The sequence below is a fragment of the Bubalus kerabau genome, chromosome 4 (assembly GCF_029407905.1).
Source record: "Bubalus kerabau isolate K-KA32 ecotype Philippines breed swamp buffalo chromosome 4, PCC_UOA_SB_1v2, whole genome shotgun sequence".
In the NCBI taxonomy this organism is placed as follows: Eukaryota; Metazoa; Chordata; class Mammalia; order Artiodactyla; family Bovidae; genus Bubalus; species Bubalus kerabau.
In genome coordinates this window covers 19,635,323-19,656,472 of record NC_073627.1, presented here as the reverse complement: position 1 = coordinate 19,656,472, position 21,150 = coordinate 19,635,323, and the positions used below count along the sequence as shown (strand labels likewise).

General features: G+C 48.5%; 3 protein-coding genes across 9 annotated transcripts in view; 1 reads left to right on the top strand and 2 right to left on the bottom strand.

Moving 5' to 3' along the window:
* The window catches only part of GJC1 (gap junction protein gamma 1), a 32,889-nt gene extending 26,542 nt beyond the window's left edge, over nt 1-6,347 (bottom strand). Inside the window, exon 1 of one of the 5 annotated variants that reach the window (XM_055575680.1) lies at nt 5,903-6,347. The gene's annotated coding sequence lies outside the window, so the exon portion shown is untranslated. Of the gene's footprint in view, nt 1-2,394; nt 2,692-3,893; nt 4,075-4,800; nt 5,025-5,359; nt 5,539-5,902 lie in introns of those variants that run through there. The other 4 variants (XM_055575681.1, XM_055575682.1, XM_055575684.1 and 1 more) reach the window with 4 other exon arrangements.
* Nucleotides 6,348-14,790: 8,443 nt separating this feature from the next.
* On the top strand, nt 14,791-17,478 carry HIGD1B (HIG1 hypoxia inducible domain family member 1B). 2 transcript variants are annotated; one of them, XM_055575679.1, is made up of 4 exons: nt 14,791-14,877; nt 15,685-15,849; nt 16,479-16,613; nt 17,235-17,478. In XM_055575679.1, exons 2-4 carry the CDS (start codon nt 15,750-15,752, stop codon nt 17,297-17,299), a joined length of 300 nt encoding a protein of 99 aa, XP_055431654.1. In that variant the 5' UTR covers nt 14,791-14,877; nt 15,685-15,749; the 3' UTR covers nt 17,300-17,478. The 2 variants fall into 2 exon arrangements, with proteins under 2 accessions (XP_055431654.1, XP_055431653.1); XM_055575678.1 differs by lacking the exon at nt 14,791-14,877 and adding an exon at nt 15,464-15,611 and having other exon boundaries at nt 17,235-17,477.
* A 262-nt stretch (nt 17,479-17,740) lies between these two features.
* EFTUD2 (elongation factor Tu GTP binding domain containing 2) overlaps nt 17,741-21,150 on the bottom strand; it is a 36,730-nt gene continuing 33,320 nt past the window's right edge. For both annotated transcript variants that reach the window (XM_055575672.1, XM_055575673.1), the window contains exons 21-28: nt 20,852-20,938; nt 20,502-20,628; nt 20,215-20,302; nt 19,480-19,598; nt 19,290-19,384; nt 18,807-18,960; nt 18,542-18,649; nt 17,741-18,209 (exon numbers count right to left, since the gene is read on the bottom strand). In XM_055575672.1, coding sequence (XP_055431647.1) covers nt 18,114-18,209; nt 18,542-18,649; nt 18,807-18,960; nt 19,290-19,384; nt 19,480-19,598; nt 20,215-20,302; nt 20,502-20,628; nt 20,852-20,938 — 874 coding nt within the window. In that variant the 3' untranslated portion in view covers nt 17,741-18,113. The remainder of the gene's footprint in view (nt 18,210-18,541; nt 18,650-18,806; nt 18,961-19,289; nt 19,385-19,479; nt 19,599-20,214; nt 20,303-20,501; nt 20,629-20,851; nt 20,939-21,150) is intronic.

Here is a 21,150-nt window from a genome sequence, read left to right as displayed (position 1 = left end):
TAAGTATTTACTAAAAACCTAGCACTGTATTGGCAAATAAGACCAAAAATGCAAAAAAAATAATACAATAATAAGACTTCTAGTGAAAACAAAAACTCTGACAGAAGTTACTTAATTACCACTGGTAACTACAAACAAAAAAGAAATTAGTAAACATCCAAATAACTGTTGAATACATAAATGAACTATGAGCTAGCTGTTAGGGATATCGGCCATCCAAGACAGACATTTCTCTTGACTTTATGGCATATAAAGTATAGTCTATGGCATATAAAGTACAGGGGGCATATAAACCCCCTGGCAGTCCAGTGATTAGGACTCTGAACTTTTACTGCTGGGGCCTGAGTTCAATTCCTGGTCAAGGAACTAAAATCCCTCAAGCCAGGAGGCGTGACAAAAAAAGTATAGTCTAATGATGAAATAGGTACTATACAAATAATTAAACTAATTAAAATTGTGATCTATCCTACACAAAGGAAGTGCAAGGTGCTATAAGACAGTCCTAATCTAATATGGGCTTCCCTGGTGGCTCAGACAGTAAAGAATCCACCTCCAATGCGGGAGACCTGGGTTCGATCCCTGGGTTGGGAAGATCCCCTGGAGAAGGTCATGGCAATCCATTCCAGTATTCTTGTCTGGAGAATCCCCATGGACAGAGGAGCCCCGAGGGCTACTGTCCATGGGGCCGCAGAGAGTCGGACATGACTGAGCGACTAAGCACAGCACAGCACACAGTGAAAGCTTTTCTGCAGAAGTGATATTTAAGCAAGTTCTGCAGAATGAAGAGCTGCCTTCCAGACAGAGAGATTAGCTACAGCATGTAGAAAGGCTGTTGGGTGAGCTCTGAACCTTCAGTGAATGGGGGGAAAAAAGATCAGTATAGCTAGACCATATACAATAAGAAAGCAAGTAAAAATAAATAATGCTGGAGAAGTAGCAAGGCCAGATCACACCCTGTTAAAAATGAAGACTGAAGGCTTTAAAGGGAGAACAACAGTTTTCAAATAAGTGACTCGATTAAATTTGCTTTTTAAAGACAATTTTAGCTGATATGAGAGGAGTAGATTAGAGTCTACTGCTTAGGAGTATATACATACATAGTACAAGTATGAAGAAACACAAGAGAATAATAAATTCAGGTTGGTGATTACCTCTGGTTAGAAGGCCTACAACAGTGGTTGTCAGGGGAGAGGAGGTGCAATCAGGTAAGGAAACAGACTTCAACTATACTGATAATACTGTATTTTTTACTTTTTTAAACAGGATTGAAAAAACAAGGAAAGACCATTTAAAATTGACTATAATAATTGTCTTAGGAAGAGATGGTCAAGACTAGGATGGGGAAACTAGAGGTGGAAAGAAAACTGCAAGAATCTGGCTTCAGTAAGTTGTTGACAGAGCCACTTAATGAAACAGGGTACAGTGAAGAAGCTGTAGGTTTGGAACCAAGATCAAGAGTTCACTCTGGGCAACTCAATTCAAACTACCTGAGTATCTAAGTGGAGATGCTGACTGAGCAGACAGCTGGGATCAGAAAAGGGGTCTGAACTATAGATAAAGAATTGGTTGTATTAAAAATATATGGTGGGACTTCCCTGGTGGTCCAGTGGCTAAGACTCCACACTCCCCATGCAGGGGGCCCAGGTTTGATCCCTGGTCAGGGAACGAGACCCCACATGCCATAACTGAGAGTTTCCCATGCCGCAGCTAAAAGATTCTGTGTGCCACAACTAAGACTTGGCACAGCCAAATAAAGAAAAATAAATAACTATTAAAAAAAATATGCGGTAACTGAAGGCACAGAATGGTTAAGATTAGAGAAGGGAGGCAGACTAAGGACCCAGACTTGAAAGAGACCATCAATTAAAGATCTGGGTGGGGGTGGAGGAGACCTGCAGGAATAGCCAGAGAACAGGGAAGGAAAATTAGAGAACTAAGAGAAGAAACTATTTCAGGAAGGAAATTTTTGAATCCAAATAAACACCTACTCTAGATGGGCAATTAGGTATCTAAGGTCCAAGAATGAGTAAAGGGGAATTCCCTAAAAATAGACAAGAGTCCAGACCCACTTCACTCTGAACATTCCCAAAAGGAATGCTGTAACTTGGTTAAGTAACAATAAATTCCATCAAACCTGATAAATCCCTCAAAGATGTAGCTGAAAATTTTTATGACTGAGACTTAACTACAATTTAGATGAAAATAGGATGTGAAGTTGATTCCATCTCTATAGAGAAAAACAAAACCTCTGAAATCCTATACATTTTTTGTTTAAAGATTTTATATAATTTCCAGATTGCTAAACCTTTTTGGCATGTTAAACTCTAAGCATTTTGAGAGCAAAATCCACACAACATTCATCTTTGAATCTTCAGCATCTAGTTCAATGCTTACCACAGGTACACGACTGAAAAGAGAATTTCACTGAATAAACGGGCACCAGAACACTTTTGTCCAAATTCTGCTAGTGTCACAGCAATACAGCCTCACAGAACAGGCTTTAACTTAGAGTTCCACTCATTCTACAGAAATAAAGATCTCATCCTTGTCTTTAGGGGGAAAAAAAAAAACCCTCATTGGGTAACACTTTATTGACCTGAATGATAAACCCAAGTGTTCTCTACCATATGCCAGCCAGAAGGACTGGTCATTCATTCTTGACAGCTGTAGAAAATAGCGATGCTCAGACTTAACCTAATAGGTCCTTACTTTCACACAAACTAAATTCATCAGCTGCAGTAATATGCTTGAAACACAACTACTGACACTTTGCTGATATTAAAACAGCTCAAAACTGTTTTCTATGTGTAAGTTTCATGTTAATGGTATCAGCTAAAACCTATCTTATATATATTCTCAAAGAAATGGTCCCCAAAAGAAAAAAAAAAGTAACTCCATCCTATCTTTGCCTAAATTTTTGCTAGGTGTTTTGGATAGGAGCCACACATACTTCTATGCCACAAAAAAAGCACAAGTTCAGAAGTAACGATACTTCCAGCTGCACTCAACTATGCAAATTAATATTTAAAAAACAAAATACAAAAGAAAACACTTCATTTACTTTGAAATGTGAACTTAAAAAAAAACTTCCAGCTTTTTTGGAACTTATCACTTTGCACTGAATAAAATCATGGAACTAGGTATTTATTGAGAAAAAGATGCTCTGAATTTTAATTATCTATTTTGTAGTCTAGGATCCCAATTAATGAATTGACAGGTGAATCCTGAAGGGGCCGTGAGGAAAGGAGTAGCTAATTAGAGACCTACCCAGAATCCTTTCACTTTGGCCAATTTATACAGATATGAAATAATAAAAATTAGTAAGGGACAGCAGCATTTATAAATAAGATTATTATGCTAAAAATGTTAACTTCTTAAACCTTTTCAATTAAAGGCTGAAACTCAATTCTACCTTCAGGGACTGAACAGAAAGTTACTCAGTCCTTTGCTCCTTTTTAAGAGCATTGTGGCTGCTAGCACAAGTAGAAGACCAATTTAAGAGGCTTTCCTGGTGGTCCAGTGGCTAAGACTCTGAGCTCCCAACGAAGGGGGCCTGGGTTGGATACCTGGTCAGGGAACTAGATCCCACATGCCACAAGGGAGACCAGTGCAGCTAAATAAATAAAAAAAGAAAACCAATTCAAAAGTCACACAAACCTAAAAAGTTAAGAACATTGATATTTGGAAAGGATGTCTGAAATGCTTGGGAAAAGGACCCAACAGTTTATTAGTAAATAGTATCAAACCATTCTTCATAAATCAGGACAAATAATAAAAGGAGAATTTCATATAACTACCATATATTCTCTTCAAAATGTCCTTTTCCTACAACACTCTGCTCACAATGATCTGGTGAAAACTAAGACACAGACTTGTTTACCAGAGCTTTTTACCTTTCACCCAGAAGACTTAGTTCATGTTTCTTTAATTCTGCCATTACACAGCACTTAGGGAATCCAAAGCAACTGCAATACACAAAACTATGGTAAAATTCAAAAAATAAACACACACACAAACGCGGCAAACATAATCACAATGCACGTACTTTTAGTCAGGAGCTCAGGAATTAAGTTTTCTTTTTCTGCATTCTTATTCTGAATGATACCTAAAGCCCTCTTTTGGAGTAAAGGATTTGATTCCTAAATATATTGTCTTTTTCTTCTACAGATGTTAATGTACTCCGTTGATAAGGCAATTAAAATCCTTTTCACATATACAGTTTGATTTCTACACACTTTCACATATATTCACTGGAACATATATACAACACGAACGTATGATAATTTTTAGACTAATCAGGCATACAAGATAACGCTTATCCAGAACTTATTGTAACTTTTTTTATTCGATCCCACAAAGTAGTCTTCATGCTAACAAAGTAAAGCTCGAGCACAATGAAATCTGTACTACTGCAGGTTCTCAATGAACAAAAAAAATCCTTCAAATGGTAAATCAAATCCGCCCATTTCCCAAAGAAAAAGTAATCCCAATCTTAGAAACACTCGCAAAAAAAAAAAAGAAAAGAAAAGAAGAACAATTTTAAACCATACAATCACGTAAATGTTTTCAACTCAAAGCTCCAACAGCAGCCGCCAACCACACAACTGGCCACAATCACAGTGTTAGCGCCTTCCCGTAATTTTGAATCTGGAGACAGAAGAGGGAAAACACACACACACACACACACACACACACACACACACAACATCCTGGTCATTCAAAGTTTCACCAAGCGGGAAAAAAAATCATTTTAAGTTTAAAAAAAAAAAACCAAAAACGTGTTAACCGAGAGGCGATTACCATATTCCCCGGTCCCCTCACTTCCAAGCCCGCGAACTACATCTCTCAAACATTCACGGAGACAGGAGTCCCGGCAGGGATGTTCGAGGAAAGAGCCAGACGAACGGCACGCCGCCTGGAGAGATGTCAGGGGCCGAGCATCCGGAGACAAAGACCAGCCCGCGAAGCGCCCCGGCTCGGCCCTGCGCCCCTAACCGCCCGAGGAGTTGCGAGCACCGCCGAAGTGCGCGCCCAGGTCCTCCGGGCTCCCCGCCCCACCCGGCGCGACCGCCGCGGCCCGGGCCCACCCCCGAGCCGTTTTCCCTCCCAATTTGGGAACCGCGCGTCTGGGGACAAAGGGGGGAGGGCGCGCCGGGAGCAGCGGCGGACAGCGGGTCGCGACGCCCCCTCGGGGCTCGGCGGGAAGCCCTCGGTGGCGTCCTCTCCCTCCCCTCGCCCCCCGCCGCACTCTCCGCCGGGCCCCAGACCCCTCTCCAGCCTCCTCACAAGTTCTCCCGCCTTCCCTCGGGCCCCGCCCCTGGCCCGCTGCCTCTCAGCCGGCGCTACGGCCGCCCCTCACCGGCCGGCGGGGTCCCCCGGAGCCGCCTCCTCCGCCGGGCCTCGGCCCGTCCCGCCGGCCGCCGCCTCATGTGCCCCGCGTCGCCATCGCCTTGGCCGCCACCGTCGTCCCTCCTCCTCCACCTCTTTCGCCGCTGCCTTCGCCTCAGTCTCCGGCCGAGGCCGAAGCCGCTCCCGCCGCCCGGAGCCACAGGGAGGCGCCTGCGCACTGCGCGCTGCGATGGGGGCGGGGGCGTCCCGCCGCGGCCTGGGAGCCGGGGGCGCGCTGCGAGTGGGGCTGGGGTGGGAGAGGGCGCCCGGAGCGCGCGGGCAGCCGCGCGAGTGTTCAACTTTCCGCGGTCGGGTCTGCGCGCTCCCCAGCGGTCCCTGACGCGGCACGTGTAGGAGCGACCCACCAGCTAGGAATCTAGACCCCGGGTGGGCGCAGACTTCACCTCCGGGGCAGGTCATTCCTCAAGCTTACTTCTCGGGACAGGAACCGCCCCCGGCCGGCCGTGCCTCACTTCGAGCGGGCATCTAACGGCGCCGTGAAGACACGCCTTACCTGGGTATCCTGGGTTGGTCCATTGAGCCCCGGAGTTGTCTTCTGTGCTGCGCTCGGCCAAGGCCAGGGGATGTAACACCGGACGATGATTCCCGGTTCTAGGTTCTGCTCTGCAGTTACTCGAAGATCCTACTGGCCTTCGTTGGGTTAATGGTCGTAATTCTTCCGAGGCTTGGCTTTTACTGTTCTAGATACTTTTGAGGTCCTGGACTTCTCGAATTAGCAAGACCCTAATAGGCCATTTCCTCTTAACCCTCTACATCCCGGCAGGATCCCATTTTCAAAGGGATCCTTTAAAAACTTGCATGAATAGGTAACTTGAACCTTGAACTGCACCGTAGGAATATGAAAACTCCTCAAATGCTTGAAGTGGAGGGGTCCATGCATAACAATGGAAGTCGAACTCAGGAGATGGGGGAGTACTTTACTTTGTGAAGTGCTCCTAAATTATCTTATTGACCATCACCATACTGAAGGATGGGTTTTTATTTTACCCTTTTGTTCACAGAGGAAATTAAACTCTTAACCAGTGAGATGACTTGGTATAGGTCAAATCCCTCCCCCCACCCCCACCCCGACGGAAAGCCATGCCCTTAAGGCCAGTCGAGAGGTTGAAAACAAACTTGAGGGCTGAGCATCTGGCCCACTGACAGATGTTTTGTTTGGCCAGTAGGACGTTTTCCAAAATTGTCAATTAGTTGCCAAATTTTAAAAATCTGTCTTTCTGGCTTCTCTCTAAAAAGTCAAAAGTTTTACTCACTTTGAGCCTCTGTTTTCCCCTGGCAGTTACTTCTGAGTAGCATCTGTCTACCAGGCTCAGGCTCCTCTCCACTCAGCATCTTGAGTCATTTTCATTAGCTGCTTGGCCTCGGTATTTAAATTATCTTCCCCCTATACTTGCCGTGTCCTGAGAGCCACATGCCCTCTCCACTGTCATTGTTACTTCTCTACAAATGTATTTAAAATTACAAGTGTGGGGACTTCCCTCGTAGTCCAGTGGCTAAGACTCTGTGCTCCCAATTCAGGGAACCCAGATTCCATCGCTGCTCAAGGAACTAGATCCCACATGCCGCAACTAAGAATTTGCATGCCACAACTAAAATTATCCTGCATGTTGCAAGTAACAATCCCACATGCTGCAACTAAGACCTGGTGCAGCTAAATAAATAAAAATATTTAAAAATTAAAATGACAAGTGTGAAGACCCTGTAAATATGTGAAAATAAGAATAAAGTACAGATAACACAGGAGACAACATCGTTGTAAAACTGACTACATTATTAAAACTCCCAACAATTGCTAGTACAAGTATAAATTGGTGCAAATCACTTTGGAAAACTATTTGGCAATGAATGTCTACTAAAGCTGAACCTAGGAATGCACTATGAATCTGTAGTTCTACTGAAATTCCACAGAAATATGTACAAAATACTTGTTCTAGAATATTCATGGCAGCACTACTTGGAACAGCCAAGAAACTGGAAACTATCCAAAATGTCCATCAACCACAGCAAGGATAGACAAAATGTTACATTCACACAATACAACAATGAGAATGAACAATCTTTACAGGCAGCTTTAAGATAGATTAATTTCCCAAAACTTTCCATTTATATGAAGTTCAAAAACAGGCAAAACTAATTTGTACTGTTAGAAGTAAGGATAGTGGTTATCCTAGGGAAAGGATAGTTACCAGAAGGGAGGGTGTTCTCTTCTTGATCTGAATGCCGAATACAAGATACACAGGTGTGTTTAGTTGCCACATTTGAGCTGTTCTCTTTCAATAGGGGTAGTTTACTTTTGGTATGTTAAGACCAATTAATAACCTTTTAAAACATTTGGTTATGTAAGTATATATATAAACAAATATGTATTATATATTATACATGTAAATTATATATATATACTCAAATGTTTATTAGGTATTATTTCCCTATAAATTCATGGATGGACATGCCTGGGAAGCCTCTCCATCTTTTAGCATTACCCGTTCTTCATGGAGATTGAGAACCAAACACTTCCTATATTTGTTATCTTACTCTCAAGCATGCAGTTTGTCTCTATCTAGGTAGAGCAACCAGTTTTTTGTTTGTTTGGTTTTTGTTTTTTGCCACGCTGCTTTTAAGATCTCAGTTCCCCGACTAGGGATTGAACCTGCATCCTCAGCAGGGAAAGCTCAGAATTCTAACCACTGGACCGCCAGGGAATTCCCTAAAGCAACGTTTTAAAGATGGAAATGAAACCCAAGGAAGCAAAGCTGTTTTACTTGCAGACTGTTTAAAAAATAGAAACGTAGTCAGACTCTGTCTCCTGGTCAGGACTCCTTCCTCTCCTCTTATCACCTTTAAAGGATGCTAGAGACATCCTTCGGAGAAGGCGATGGCACCCCACTCCAGTTCTCCTGCCTGGAAAATCCCATGGACAGAGGAACCTGGTAGGCTGCAGTCCATGGGGTCGCTGAGGGCCAGACACGACTGAGCGACTTCACTTTCACTTTTCACTTTCACGCATTGGAGAAGGAAATGGCAACCCACTCTAGTGTTCTTGCTGGAGAATCCCAGGGACGGGGGAGCCTGGTGGGCTGCCATCTATGGGGTCACACAGAGTCGGACACGACTGAAGTGACTTAGCAGCAGCAGCAGCAGCAGAGACATCCTTTAATCCAGTTATAGCTGAGCTGAGGCCAGAAACCTAAGCTAGCGGTCCAGGCATTGACCAGGGTCCGAGCAAATCAGGGCAACTGCTAGAATATGAGCTCTCTGGAGGCAGGGAAGCTATATCACAGCTCCTAGAGCCCAGCCCAACACATAGTAGGTGCTTGGCAATTGTATACAGAGTGAATGCGTAAAGGAAGGCTCGCCACTGTGGGCTAATACAAAAAGGCTACCAGAGGGAAGGGGAAAAAAAAAATCCTCATGTTTCAAACGGGGAAATGATGGGGAAATGGGTCTGGTTTCCAGCCTCTGGCAGGGAGCAGGGGAGCCGGGTGCTGTGAGAACCTCGTCACTTTTTATTCACATGGGGCTCAGGCAGGAAAGGATCAAAACCCATTTTGAGAACTTGAGAGTCACCCTGGGGCTCTGTGGTTTGGGAACTGTAGGGTCAACTTGAAGGCTGCAGTGTGTCATTATTTCCATTACACATTTTCCAGGGTCTCCACTTGGCTGGTAGGTTCAGAGCCCATTCTTCTGTCCTGGGGGATGGGACCAGAGGCCTAGAGAGGTAGGATTTGGGAAAGCTCCCTGTTGGCAATAGGAAGCCCTGCCTGCCACAGACCAGCTGAATAAGAAGCTGTTGATTTCTTCTGCTATTGGGAGGGGGCATGTTACTATCACAACCCACCCCCCCATAATCCCCAGCAGTCTCAGTTAACCTGTAGTTGTTGTTCTGTTGCTAAATCCTGTCCGAGAGATACATTATACCACTCCTTCCTGCCACAGGGGTTTTGTTTAAAGCAGATTTTTTTTTTTTTGTCAAAGAATTTTTTGAATGGGTAATACAAGTAATATAAAAGAAACAGTAAGATGACTCCTTACCAGTGTTTCCCAGAGCCCAGCTAGCAGTTTTTTTAGTATTAATGCTGGATTTCAAGTTAAGGTCAATTTACTTGCAAATGAAGGATGCTTGGATGCGTGAAATATGCTCAGGAGTTGGGGATAGGGAGAACGATATGGGAGATGAAGAGATCTCCTCTGGTACCACCCAGACAGGGACTTTTGGACACACCCAGAACCCAGTGTGCTGGGTCACGAGCTACCCTGCCTTGGTGAGAGTCCTTGAATGTCTGGAGGCCCTGGGTTCAGAGGTCTGTCCTGCCCAGCTGTTTATATTCATTTATGTGTATCCCCTTTCTCTCTCTCTTTTTTTCTTTTTTTTGCCACTTGGCACGTGGGATCTTAATTCTCAGACCTGGTATCCAACCTGCGTGCCTTGCATTGGAAGCAGAGTCTTAACCACTGGACTACCAGGAAAGCCCCTCATTTACACATATTTCTAAGATGGCGTGAGTGCTTAGTGCTCATGTGCTCAGTTGTGTCCGACTCTTTGCAACCCCGTGGACTGTAGCCCCTGAGGCTCCTCTGCTCATGGGAATTTCCAAACAGGAGTACTGGAGTGGTACCATTTCCTACGCCAGAGTATCTTTCAAACCCCAGGACTGAACTGCATTTCCTGTGTTTCCTGTATTAGCCCGCAGATTCTTTACCACTGTGCTGCCTGATTTTTGCCTAAGATGGTGTGAGAATGTGATGAAATGTACAGGAAACCACATTGTCGTATGTTAAATTTTCATTGTAAGGTAGTCTATAGTGATTATCATTGTTGCTTGGATAGCGGAGCCATTTACCTGTGGTATGATATGATTGTTACTTAACCTCTCTCAGCCTTGATTTCCTCATCTGTAAAGTGGGAATAATGATATCTACCAGTCGGGGCTGTTGTGAAGATTAAATATGTGAAGTACCTAAATCTTGTAGGCTCTCAAGACATTAGTCCCCTCTCACAGTGTGCTTTGGGGAATTTGGGTATTCAAAAGCACCCAACACAGAACTTTAGCAAAACATTTCAAGTCCTCTGGTGTGTCCATTTGTTAGTAGTGGGGTCTGTGCTGGTGTCTTCCACAGCTCAAAATTCTTCCTTCATGAGACATGATTCTATGACTACACTCTCATTCAGCCTTCCCATCACCATTATCCACACCCTCTTAGAATCTTTAAAAATATGTGAGCAGTCTCTCCAGAATGATTATTGTTGTTCAGTCACTGAGTCATGTCCAACTCTTTGTGACCCCATGACTGCAGCATGCCAGGTTTCCCTGTCCTTCACTATCTCCCAGAGTTTGCTCAAACTCATGTCCATTGAGTCAGCGCTACCATCCAACCATCTAATCCTCTGTTGCCCCCTTCTCCTCCTTCCCTCAGTCTTCCCCAGCATCAGGGTCTTTTCCAGTAAATCAGCTCTTCATATCAGGTGGCCAAAGTATTCGGGCAACAGCTTCAGCATGAGTCCTTCCAATGAATATTCAGGGTTTACTTCCTTTAGGATAGACTGGTTTGATCTCCTTGCAGTCCAAGGGACTCTCAAGAGTCTTCTCTAGCACAATTCGAAAGCATCCATTCTTCACCGCTCAGCTGTCCTTATAGGCCAACTCTCACATCCACATCCGTACATGACTACTGGAAAAACCATAACTTTGACTATATGGACCTTTGTTAGCAAGATGATGTCTCTGCTTTTTAATATGCTGTTGAGCTTTGTCATAGCTTTTCTTCCAAGATTATTCTTCCAGAATGATTAGTGGGTACCAAAGGCACTTTCTTGGCCCAAGCCTGTAGTTCTTGGGGCTGTCCTTGAACAAATGCTGCGAGGTCCTTGGAACCAGTGCCTGTTTTTAGAAAGAGAAGGGGATGTCCCCACCCTCCCTACCCCAGGTACCTTCTAGAGGCTGCCTCAGCCTAGCCATCTCATCTGGAAACTTCCACTGCTCTGGCCTGTTCCTGCTACCTTCTCTTTACTCCTCAAGCCCCCCGAAACTACTCTGTGGCCCGGTGTTTTCTCCCCTGTAATTACCCTAGCCCTTCAGCCTTCTTTCTCATTCTTACCCCAACTCAGGGCATCTCTGTTCCTTGTCCAGATCATTCATCATCACCCCTCACTCACAGCACTCCTTAGCTCAAGGCACGTCCCTCGCTGCCCCACTCTTGTCACTCAGCTCCCTCGGGCTATATATAGCACAGCTGTGTCTTTAGATTGTGTACAGCCTCAAGTCCAAGTCCCCCTCCTCCACCCGTTCCCTTCCCCCAACACAATCAGGAGAACAAACCTGAAGCTTCCAGTTAGGGCAGGAAAGCCCCTCCAACAGGGAGGACGGGGTTTGCCAAGGGATGGAGTGTGCTGAATTCAGGACCACCCCCAGAACATGGCAAGCTTTCCATCTGTTGTCAGTGACTTTCCGTTTCTCCCCCAGCCTGTTAACCCATCCCCCCACCTTGCTCATTCTGGAAGAAAAGGAGTAGGCAGCGTGGATGGGAATTCTAACAATCATATTATTTAACCCTTGCGTGCGTGCTCAGTCATTCAGTGGTGTCTGACCTCTGTCCATGTGATAGGATCTTCTGGCCCCAGGGGTTGAACCCACTGGCAGGCACATTCTTTACCACTGAGCAACCTGGGAAGCCCTATTTAACCCTTACATTGACCCTATGGGTAGATGTTACCTCCATTTTACAGATGATGATATAGACTCAAAAGAGTTGAGTGGTGTAAGACCAGGTATTTAGAGAGCAGTCAGTTAAGCAGGTAACCCCACGTCTGACTCTGGCTTGCACTCTGGGTTCATTAAGTCTGTCTGCATCATTCAATTAGACCCCTCTAAATTAGAATCTATATTAGTGTGACCTGATCTGGAAGAAAGAGATTTATTAAGCGAATTACTAATATAGAAAGTATTAAATCAAAGTAATTATTAAAGACTTGGCATATTAACAAAAATGGTATCATAATTTTATCTTATCTGTTTACTAAAACAGGACTCTACAGAAATCTGTTCTTTGAAGTTTCGGTTACTGTGTGTTCTCAGAGGTTTTTGAAATAAAAACAATTTTATTTCTTCTATTTCAAAACTTACCCTCCACCTTTTAGGTTTCTCTAGCTTTGATTTTAGAAATGGTTAGAAGTCTAGTGCTTTTTGCTGTCACTGTGACCTTGAGCAAGATGTTTAACTCAAGCCTTAGTTTTTCATCTTTTTTGTTAATTATTAATTTATATATTGACCTCGATCGAGGCTTGTGAGATCTTAGTTGAGAGTCCTTTGGACAGCAAGGAGATCGTCTCAACAGGGAGAAGCTGAAATTCGCTCTCCTCAGCTTGGCCCCTGTTCTCTAAAGTACTAAGGAGTTGATCCTGATTCTTGCCCTGTCTCAGCCAGACATTTCCACTCTCCCACTTCTGGCCTAGACTATTGATCTCTGGAGAATTCAAGCCACCACTGGGACCAGGAGAGGCAGCACAGGAGTGTGTGTGAATGCCTGGGAGGAGAGTTCCCAGGGACACTGGGGATATGCGGAGGCCCCGGGGGAGCAACTGTGACCCTGGGTCTCTCCCTGGAGCAGTGAGGCCTGGGGAGAGAAGAGAGAGACATCAGCTGCTGGACACATTTCCAGTGCTGAAAAGTCGCTTTAGGACAGAGTAATCTGGGGGAGAAACAAAGGCCTGGGATGGAGTGGGAGTCTTTACAGTGCACCCGGTCCTTCTCCATTTCTTAGCAAGAAGCTTCTTTGGAGCGAGCCAGACCCAGGTTCAAATTATGACATTCACTAGCTGTGTGTGTGCATGCTCAGTTGCTCAGTCATATCCGACTCTTTGTGATCCTATGAACTGTAGCCCGCCAGGCTCCTCTGTCCATGGGATTATCCTGGCAAGAATACTGGAGTGGGTAGCCATTTCCTCCTCCGAGGGATCTTCCCGACCCGGGATAGAACCCTCGTCTCCTGTGGCTTCTGCATGGGCGGGGGGATTCTTCACACCTGAGGCACTTGGAAAGCCCTCACTGTGTACCCTTGGATAACTCATTTAATCTTTCAGAAGCTCAGTTCCTAGTCCAGGGACAAGCTGCTACTTATTGCGCAGAATGGTGGAAAGTTCTGAAATATGAATACTTGAAACAAAAGAGGTGCTAATGATGGCCATGGTCCTCTCCATAACCTAAGCATGAGCCTGCAGGCAGTAGAAAGGGTTCTGGAGATGTGAGGGAAGTCACAATTGTTTCAAATTCTTGGACAAATCTCCTTAGTCCAGAAAACATTCTTGGAGGGGTCAAGACCAACACCAGACAGGCTGTCTCCCACAATTATGGCATTTACATCCCACATTGTTTTTAAGAGTATTTTTTAAAAACATTTATTAATTTTTGGCTGTGCTGGGTCTTCACCGCTGCATGGGCTTTTCTCTGGTTGTGGCTCATGGGCTTCTCACTGCAGTGTCTTCTCTTGTTGCAGAGTACAGGCCCTAGAGTACTCGGACTTCAGTAGTTATGGGCTCAGCACATGGGCTCAGTAGTTATGGTTCCCAGGTTCGAGAGCACAGGCTCAGTAGTTGTGGCATGTGGGATCTTACTTGACCAGGGGTTGAACCCTTGTCTCCTGCATTAGTAGGTGGATTCTATACCACTGAGCCACCAGGGAAGCCCTAAAATAACTATTTACCTCTGCCGGGTCTTAGTTGGGCCATGCAGGATCCTCAATCTTTGTTGTAGCTTTTGGGATTTAGTTGCCTGACCAGTGGTTGAACCCTGGCCCCCTGCATTGGGAGTGTGGAGTTTTAGCCACCGGACCACTAGGGAAGTGTCCCTCTTAATGAGTATTTGAGGCCATATAATTTGGGGGAAAACTCAGGATCTCTGCCCATTTTCGCCTGTATATTCCTGTCTCAGTTCTCCAAATCAAGTCCACCTCTGATCCAGCCACGAACCTCCACAGGATTAAAAGACTGAATTGAGATAGGGGATCCCCTCCATGTGATCTTTTATTACTTTACAGTGCTTGGAGTTTCACAAGGTGGCGCTAGTGGTAAAGAATCAGTCTGCCAATGCAGTGAAATCTAAGAGTTGAGGGTTCGATCCCTGGGGTTGGGAAGATCTCCTGGAGAAGGAAATGGCACCCCACTCCAGTATTCATGCCTGGAAAATTCATGGACAGGGGACCCTGGGAGGCTACAGTCGCAAAGAGTCAAACACAACCAAACATCTGAGCACACTGCTTGGAGCTCCAGCCTGGAACTCAGCAGATGGGGGGTTAAGACTGATGTCCTGACCTATCTCCTCCCATCTCCATTCCTGACTTCAAAGTCTCCTTAAAACCGGACACTGTGTCCCTGACCCCATAGTGGCAGCTCCATCATCAGCTCTTGGCCAGTTCAAAACAGCAGACGCTGAGCCTTAGCCAGACTGCTTGCACTCCACTTTCTAGCCATCTCCTAGGGTAAGCACCGGCATGCTGAGGACCTGTGGGGCCAGTAGTCCTTGCTTCTCCAGGAGGAGAGAGGCAACTAGGGATAAGAAGTTGCCTCAAGCAGGGACTTTTGTCTGGGGGTTAGACTTAGGAGGAGCCCAGCAGGCAGAATCCCCAGTCTGGGGCTCCATCTAGTTTGTGGTAAGAGCAGACATTTATAGGGGTTTACAAGTAGAGCAGTAAGGGTCCCCAGGACAGGGAGGCAGGGGGTTGGCAACTGAAAAGAACCCGGCAAGAGATGGACCTGGAGACAGAGAATAGCTCAGGGACCAGCATTTGTTCCATTAATGTTCAAAATCTGCATGAGACTATACACAAGTCCACGTCTAATTGTTTCCACCTCTGGCTCTGGAGCTTTGGTCACCATTGCTGTAACACTGGGATGGCTCTGGCTGCCCAGGGCCAGGGCTTCCTCTGCACCTCCCTTGGGAACAACCATCACAAACTCAAGGCCTGTGGGGGACCCAAGGATCAAGGCCTGTTCCTCCCACCCTCATCTGAGGATTTTTCCAGCTGCTTTTCTTGGCCCCAGGATCATACCCGTAGGGACGCAGATGGTAGAGGGGGAGGCAGAGAAAACAGTGAAACTGGAATGAGCTGGGGAGAGAGGCAGATGTTGAGAGGAAGAGATGGGAGAAATGGCACTGGTAGTCCAGCCATCTGAGACAGGACAGCCGGAACAAGTAGTGGCTATGTCAGGCACGGTAAGAGGTCTCCACAGGCAACTTCCTCCTTCCCAGCCCAGACCAACGAGAACTGGAGTTCTTATTGTTGCAGGTGCCTCCTTCTAGGACTGGGCTGAAGCCTAGGAGCCCCAGCTGCTAACATCTGGGTGTAGAATCATGTCTGCTAACAGAGGCTGCTGGGCGCCACCCGAGGGCGAGGACAGTGTGTCTGAGAAGCTCCTGAGGAAGACGAGGGAGTCTCCGCTGGTGCCTATAGGTGAGTGGGAAAGGAAGGAATGGGGGGCGAGGAGGGGGCCTTCTCTTGGAGCACACATGTCTCCTGGTCCTTTCAAAGAATGAAGCCTTGAACTCGAGTGGTGCTGCCCACTGCCTAATCAACAGCTAGAAGGGAGTGAACCAAGAGCAAAGGTAACACATCTGACAATAGAAGAGGCAGTCTGGGGGGTGCAGGTGGCAGCCAACCAAGCACACGGGATGCCGACATGTGTCAAGATGAGCAGGGGCAGTCTGGGGCCCCCTCGGGCTCCCTTGCCCCGAGACCCTGGGAGGGGAACAGAACAGCTATGGGGGCTGGCAGTGGTTGGAGAAGAGCTCAGGGAGGTGGGAGAGTCATGCCGATGGGCTACTTGTACAGGGAGGTGGGGGGGGCAGTTATTGGAAGGAGGCAGTCACTTTGAAAAAATCTTTGAGAACAGTTCAGTGTTCTAATGACAGCCCCTACTCCACCAACCACCCCCCAGTCCCCTCAGGTGCCCCCCGCCCCAAAGCAGCAGCAGGAAGGCAGCTGGTCATCCAGACGCCCAGTCGGCCTAGTGAGTGTCTCTGTTCAGGAGAGCGGTGTGCTTGGAGACTGAGGCCCAAGCATCACTTTCTCTGCCTCTGTAGGCTTGGGAGGCTGCCTGCTGGTGGCAGCATACCGGATCTACCGGCTGAAGGCTCGGGGCTCCACCAAGATGTCCATACACCTGATCCACACCCGAGTGGCAGCACAGGCCTGTGCTGTGGGCGCGATCATGTTGGGTGAGTGGCTGGTGGGGTTGGGGGAGAATGTGGGCAAAACTGACGAGGCACAATCTGGCTGTGAGCCCTGACAGTTACAGGACATGAGTTCAGCCCCTGTTCCCTACACCAGGCTCCACAGCAAGGCCTTGGTGAAACCCTCGTAAGGAGACATTTTCTGGGTTCCCGTTTATTCTCCCGTGTTCAGGGGAAGGTACACAGTCTGTTTCATGAGTCTGTCCTGAGGTGAGAGAACACACAGCCGTTTCTCTTCCTCTCTGGATCAGAAGGCAGACTGCTACGTCCTCGCCGTGTGACAGTGGCCAAGTCCCTTTCTCTCAGACTCTGTTTCCCCATGTGCAATATGGCAATAACCATCGGGGTCCGCCTCTCTCCCTCCCTGCTGTGAGGTTGCTCAGACAACATACGTGCAAGAGCTTTGTCAACTGTCACATGGCTTGTCTCCCCAGGCTGTGCAGCCAAGTGTTTGTAGCAGCTGTTGAGACCTGGGGCGCACAGAGGAGCAGGGAGGTGGACTCTCGGGGGAACGGCTAGTGTCAGCGCCCCCCAGACGCCCGGGAGAGCCAGGCGATGGGTGGAGGGGGCGATGTCATGGGGCACTTTCCCTTCTCCCTCACACAGGCGCTGTGTACACGATGTACCGAGACTACATCAAGAAAACCGCGCAGGATACCAGGGAGAAGTAGGAGTCCTACAGGCCCAGGGCAGTTGGACCTTGTCAGTCAATCCTGGGTGTGCACCTAATAAAGGAGTTTGAGGCAACTCACCCGTCTCTTCTTCACACAGTGGACAGCAGAGCGAGGGAAGGCTCTGGTCCCCAACTCCAGGGCAAGGACAATCTTCGGGGGCAGAGGAGACCTCTGACCCCAGAGACCCAACCACTCCCCAGCCCTCTCAGGTGCCACCCACAGGAGTGGGAGCGGGGGCGGTAAAGAGGCCTCAGTGCTCATGGGAACACTGAGTGGAGAGGCAAGCACTCCTCTCTGGGGACCAGGCAGGAAGAAGGCTGCAGCTGGGAGCAGAGACAGGGAGGCCTCGTGGGAGATGACAGAGACCCAGAACCCAAGTGCCAGGACGAGCCTGAAGGGAAGAGGGTGGAGCAGCGGGGATGAAAGGAACGGACCAAGGCAGAGGTCAGAATGTTCTGTTCACTTATAAAACATGTCTACAGTCAAACTTCTACTAAAAAAAAAAAATTTCATGTAAATCCTGAAGACAGGGCCCGTTGGGCTTCAACACTTCCAGCCCCTTCTCCTTCCTGGACCCTGAGCTCCTCTCTGTTCTCTGGGAATGGAGCCAGGCTGAGACCATAGGAGGAACCAGGAGGCCGAATGCTCCTCCCTCTGGGCTGGAGGCTTGGGGGCTCCGGGATTGTTGAGGACGGCCACAGCAGCCCCAGACATGCTCTGACCACGTGGAGTCTGAGTCCCACCAGGGCCCAGCTTCAAGTCCAGGGTGTGGCCCAGCGCGGGGAGTGGGAGCTGCCATGACGCCTGGCGCTCACATTGGGTAGTTAAGCACCACATCCTGCTTGGCGAGCTCCAGCAACATAGGATCATCGAAGAACTTGCTGATGCTCACATCCTCACTCAGGCCCTGCAAAGACAGGGCAGATGCAAAAATGAGTCCTGAGTGACTGCGCTGTGCTTGAGTGGAGGGGCAGGCTGGGGGTGGGGCATGTGTCAGCTGAGCTATTTCGGGAGTCCTGCCATTAGGGTATCGTCACAGAGGAGGAGACGGCTCTCCCTTCCCAGGCATGCGGCCCCAGGCCTGGGTGCCTGAAGCCTGGGAAGACCACGTCTCCCCACGCTGTGCAGTAAAATGCTGTCTTTGGGAGGAGGGTCCAAAAGCAAGAAACGAACAGTGATCTAGCTCCTGGCAAGACCACCTGGGCGTGGAGGGATGGCCATGGGCCTGAGGACACATACCTTTCTACGACGGGTTTTGATCATGAATTCTCGGGCCAGGTGGGGAGCTGGCTGTGGCTCCAAGGGGCGGATGACAATGCTCTTGTCCAGAGGGTCACCGGGTACAATCTGAAAGGCAAAGTGGTTTCAGAGCTACCAGGCTGAGAAGCAAGATGCTTCTCTAGGATGCTGGCGATCCCCCTGGAGGCCTGGAGGTGGGCAGGTCAGAGGGGACGGCCTTGCAGAGGTGGGAGACTGCAGTGGCCAGCCTGCACCATCTTCTTACCTGCCAGTGGTGGAAGACAGACAAGGAAAAGGCCTGGCCCTGCGTGTGAGTTCGCAGATCAGTCTCAAAGCCGAAAGAGTCGATGGCTGGGATGAAAGCTTTGATGGTGTACAGAGGAGAGCCTGGGATGGGTGCATCCTGAGTCACGTGTCCCCTGAGACAGAAAATAAAGGCTGAATTCCTACCCCTGCGGAGGCCAAAAGCAGAGAAGCAATGTACCCCCGACAGTTGACCATCAGAGAAAAGAAGAACTGCAAGTGCCCCACAGAGGGCAGGAGCGACTCGGGCTCTTCCCACAGCTCCCTGTGGACGTCAAAAGGGCAGCAGCCTGTGGGCAAGAGTGGAAGACTGACAGGGCAAGGCCCTGCAGACCCTCCCACCTAGGCCTCAGGAGCGGAGGGTGTGGGGAGGCCAGTCCCTCTGAGTTCCTTCTCACTGGAACTCAGGCTCGCCACCCACTTCCTCAGGTGCCTGGTGGCTTACCTGCGCCTGGCCAGGACCGTGTAGACAGCAGAGACACAATCCGCGGGGGCCTGGACCTCGACGAAATAGTAGGGCTCCATCAGACGAGGGGTGGCCTGCAGCAGAGCGGGAAGACAGGGCTCCTCAGCTTGGGCAGAGCTGGGGGACAGCAGTCTCGAGGGCCCCCATCAGAACAGCCCCGCGCGCTCACCATGAGGAAAGCTGAGTAGACGACTCTCCGGGCTGTGGGGATGATCTGGCCCCCGCCCCGGTGCAGGGGCTCCTGGGCAACCACTGCATCCAGGATCTTAAACTTGACATTCCGAATCACTGAAAAGGAAAAGGGGGGGGCAGCCCAGGGAGTGGGTCTGGTGCTAGTCAAGGGCGCAGGGGCCAAGCAGCAAGGAGCCTCTTGCAGCACTGAAGCTGTCTTGTAGCCACAAGGGATGTGGTACAGAATTAGCCTGCAGGTGTGTATTCTAACAGCGTATATGGAGGTCAGAGGGTAGGCGGACGTTTGCAGTGTTGGTCTCAGGACACACTCAGACCACATAAAGTGTCTCGAGAAGTTTGTGTTTCTTTTCTGGATGTTTGATTATTTTTGGATGTAGAGTAAATTTTAGGAATTGCACATTTGTCCCCAGAGTTCAATCCTGCTCCATAAACCACTTCAATCCCATCCTCCTGATATCCGTCTTCAAACACGTTCCAGGAATGAAGAGCAAATGTCCACCTAGACGTGACTTCCATTTCTAGGATGTACCAAGCCGTACCACCAGGGCGGGGAAGGAGACGAGAGGAAGCTGGCCAAGGACACCGGACAGCCATGTGGGCCCCAAGTTGTGTCTCCTGCCACATCCCATAGATGAGCCCACCCAGACTATACACCCAGACGCAAGGACCCCAGAGGACCGGGCAGAGAAGGCAGAGGCGCTGGTCAACTTACACTCATCACAGAGGGGCCCCTCCCTGGTTCCCCACTGGAAACCTTGAACGATGCTGTCCTTCACTGAGCCGAGAAGAGCCTTGTCCACCTGCACAGAAAGGGAGGGCCCCTTAGCAGTGACCCTGGCCAGAGTTTAGAGTGGGGAGAAGGTCGGCACACTAGTAAAAGGATCCTCTTCTTCACCGGAAGACACACAGTACTTCCAGGAAAAGAAGAATGCTTTGGAGTTTCTTCCACTCAAGAGCTAATAAGCAAGGGCCGCATGGTCCCCACCAGTCCTGCGGTACCTCCGAAGGCAGGGTATCGTCCACCAGGATGTTTGGGCCGGTGGCATCCGGGCCGAAAGCCCAGATGGAACGGGCAGCCAGCAGATCCCAGTCGTACTTGGTCTGAAAGAACTCTCCCAGCTTCTTCCTGGAGAGGGAGGGAGGGGAATGATGGTGTCAGACAGTCTGGGACTGCCAGTTCCCAGGCCACGGATCCTGCCTTTCTGGGCAACAGTGCCCTCAGCTACCCACACTCTGCCCGGGACAACTGCAAAAGCGGGAGGCAAAAGCACTTCCCAGAGAGGGGGCGTGCCGTGTCAGAGGCTCATCAGGCGCACTGTCTGGCCGGGGAATCGGAATCACGCTCTCACCTGTTCCATGTGATCTGGACCACCTCGTTCTCTATGTCCTCTGCGAGGCCCTTCTCCAGAGGCTCGGCAATCATGGTGATCTTGTTCCTGGTCAGAAAGGAAACAGGTAATGAGGCGGGTCAGCAGGACGAGCAGGAGGGTGGTTCCCAAGAAGAGGATGACAGGAGGAGGAGCGAAGGCAGTGACATCAGGGAAAGCCACGGGGGCAGAGCAGAGCAGAAAGGGCTTGTCTTCTTTCATTTGAATCCATCACTTTAAAAAAAAAGTAAGGCTTGGGGAGAAATGTTCTTTTTTAAAGC

Bases quoted from the DNA above. Each gene is read 5' to 3' on its own strand.
- HIGD1B (XM_055575679.1), top strand. From the start codon at position 15,750: ATGTCTGCTAACAGAGGCTGCTGGGCGCCACCCGAGGGCGAGGACAGT. The intron at 15,850-16,478 runs GTGAGTGGGAAA...CTGCCTCTGTAG, and splicing joins GTCTCCGCTGGTGCCTATAG to GCTTGGGAGGCTGCCTGCTG. The intron at 16,614-17,234 runs GTGAGTGGCTGG...TCCCTCACACAG, and splicing joins TGTGGGCGCGATCATGTTGG to GCGCTGTGTACACGATGTAC.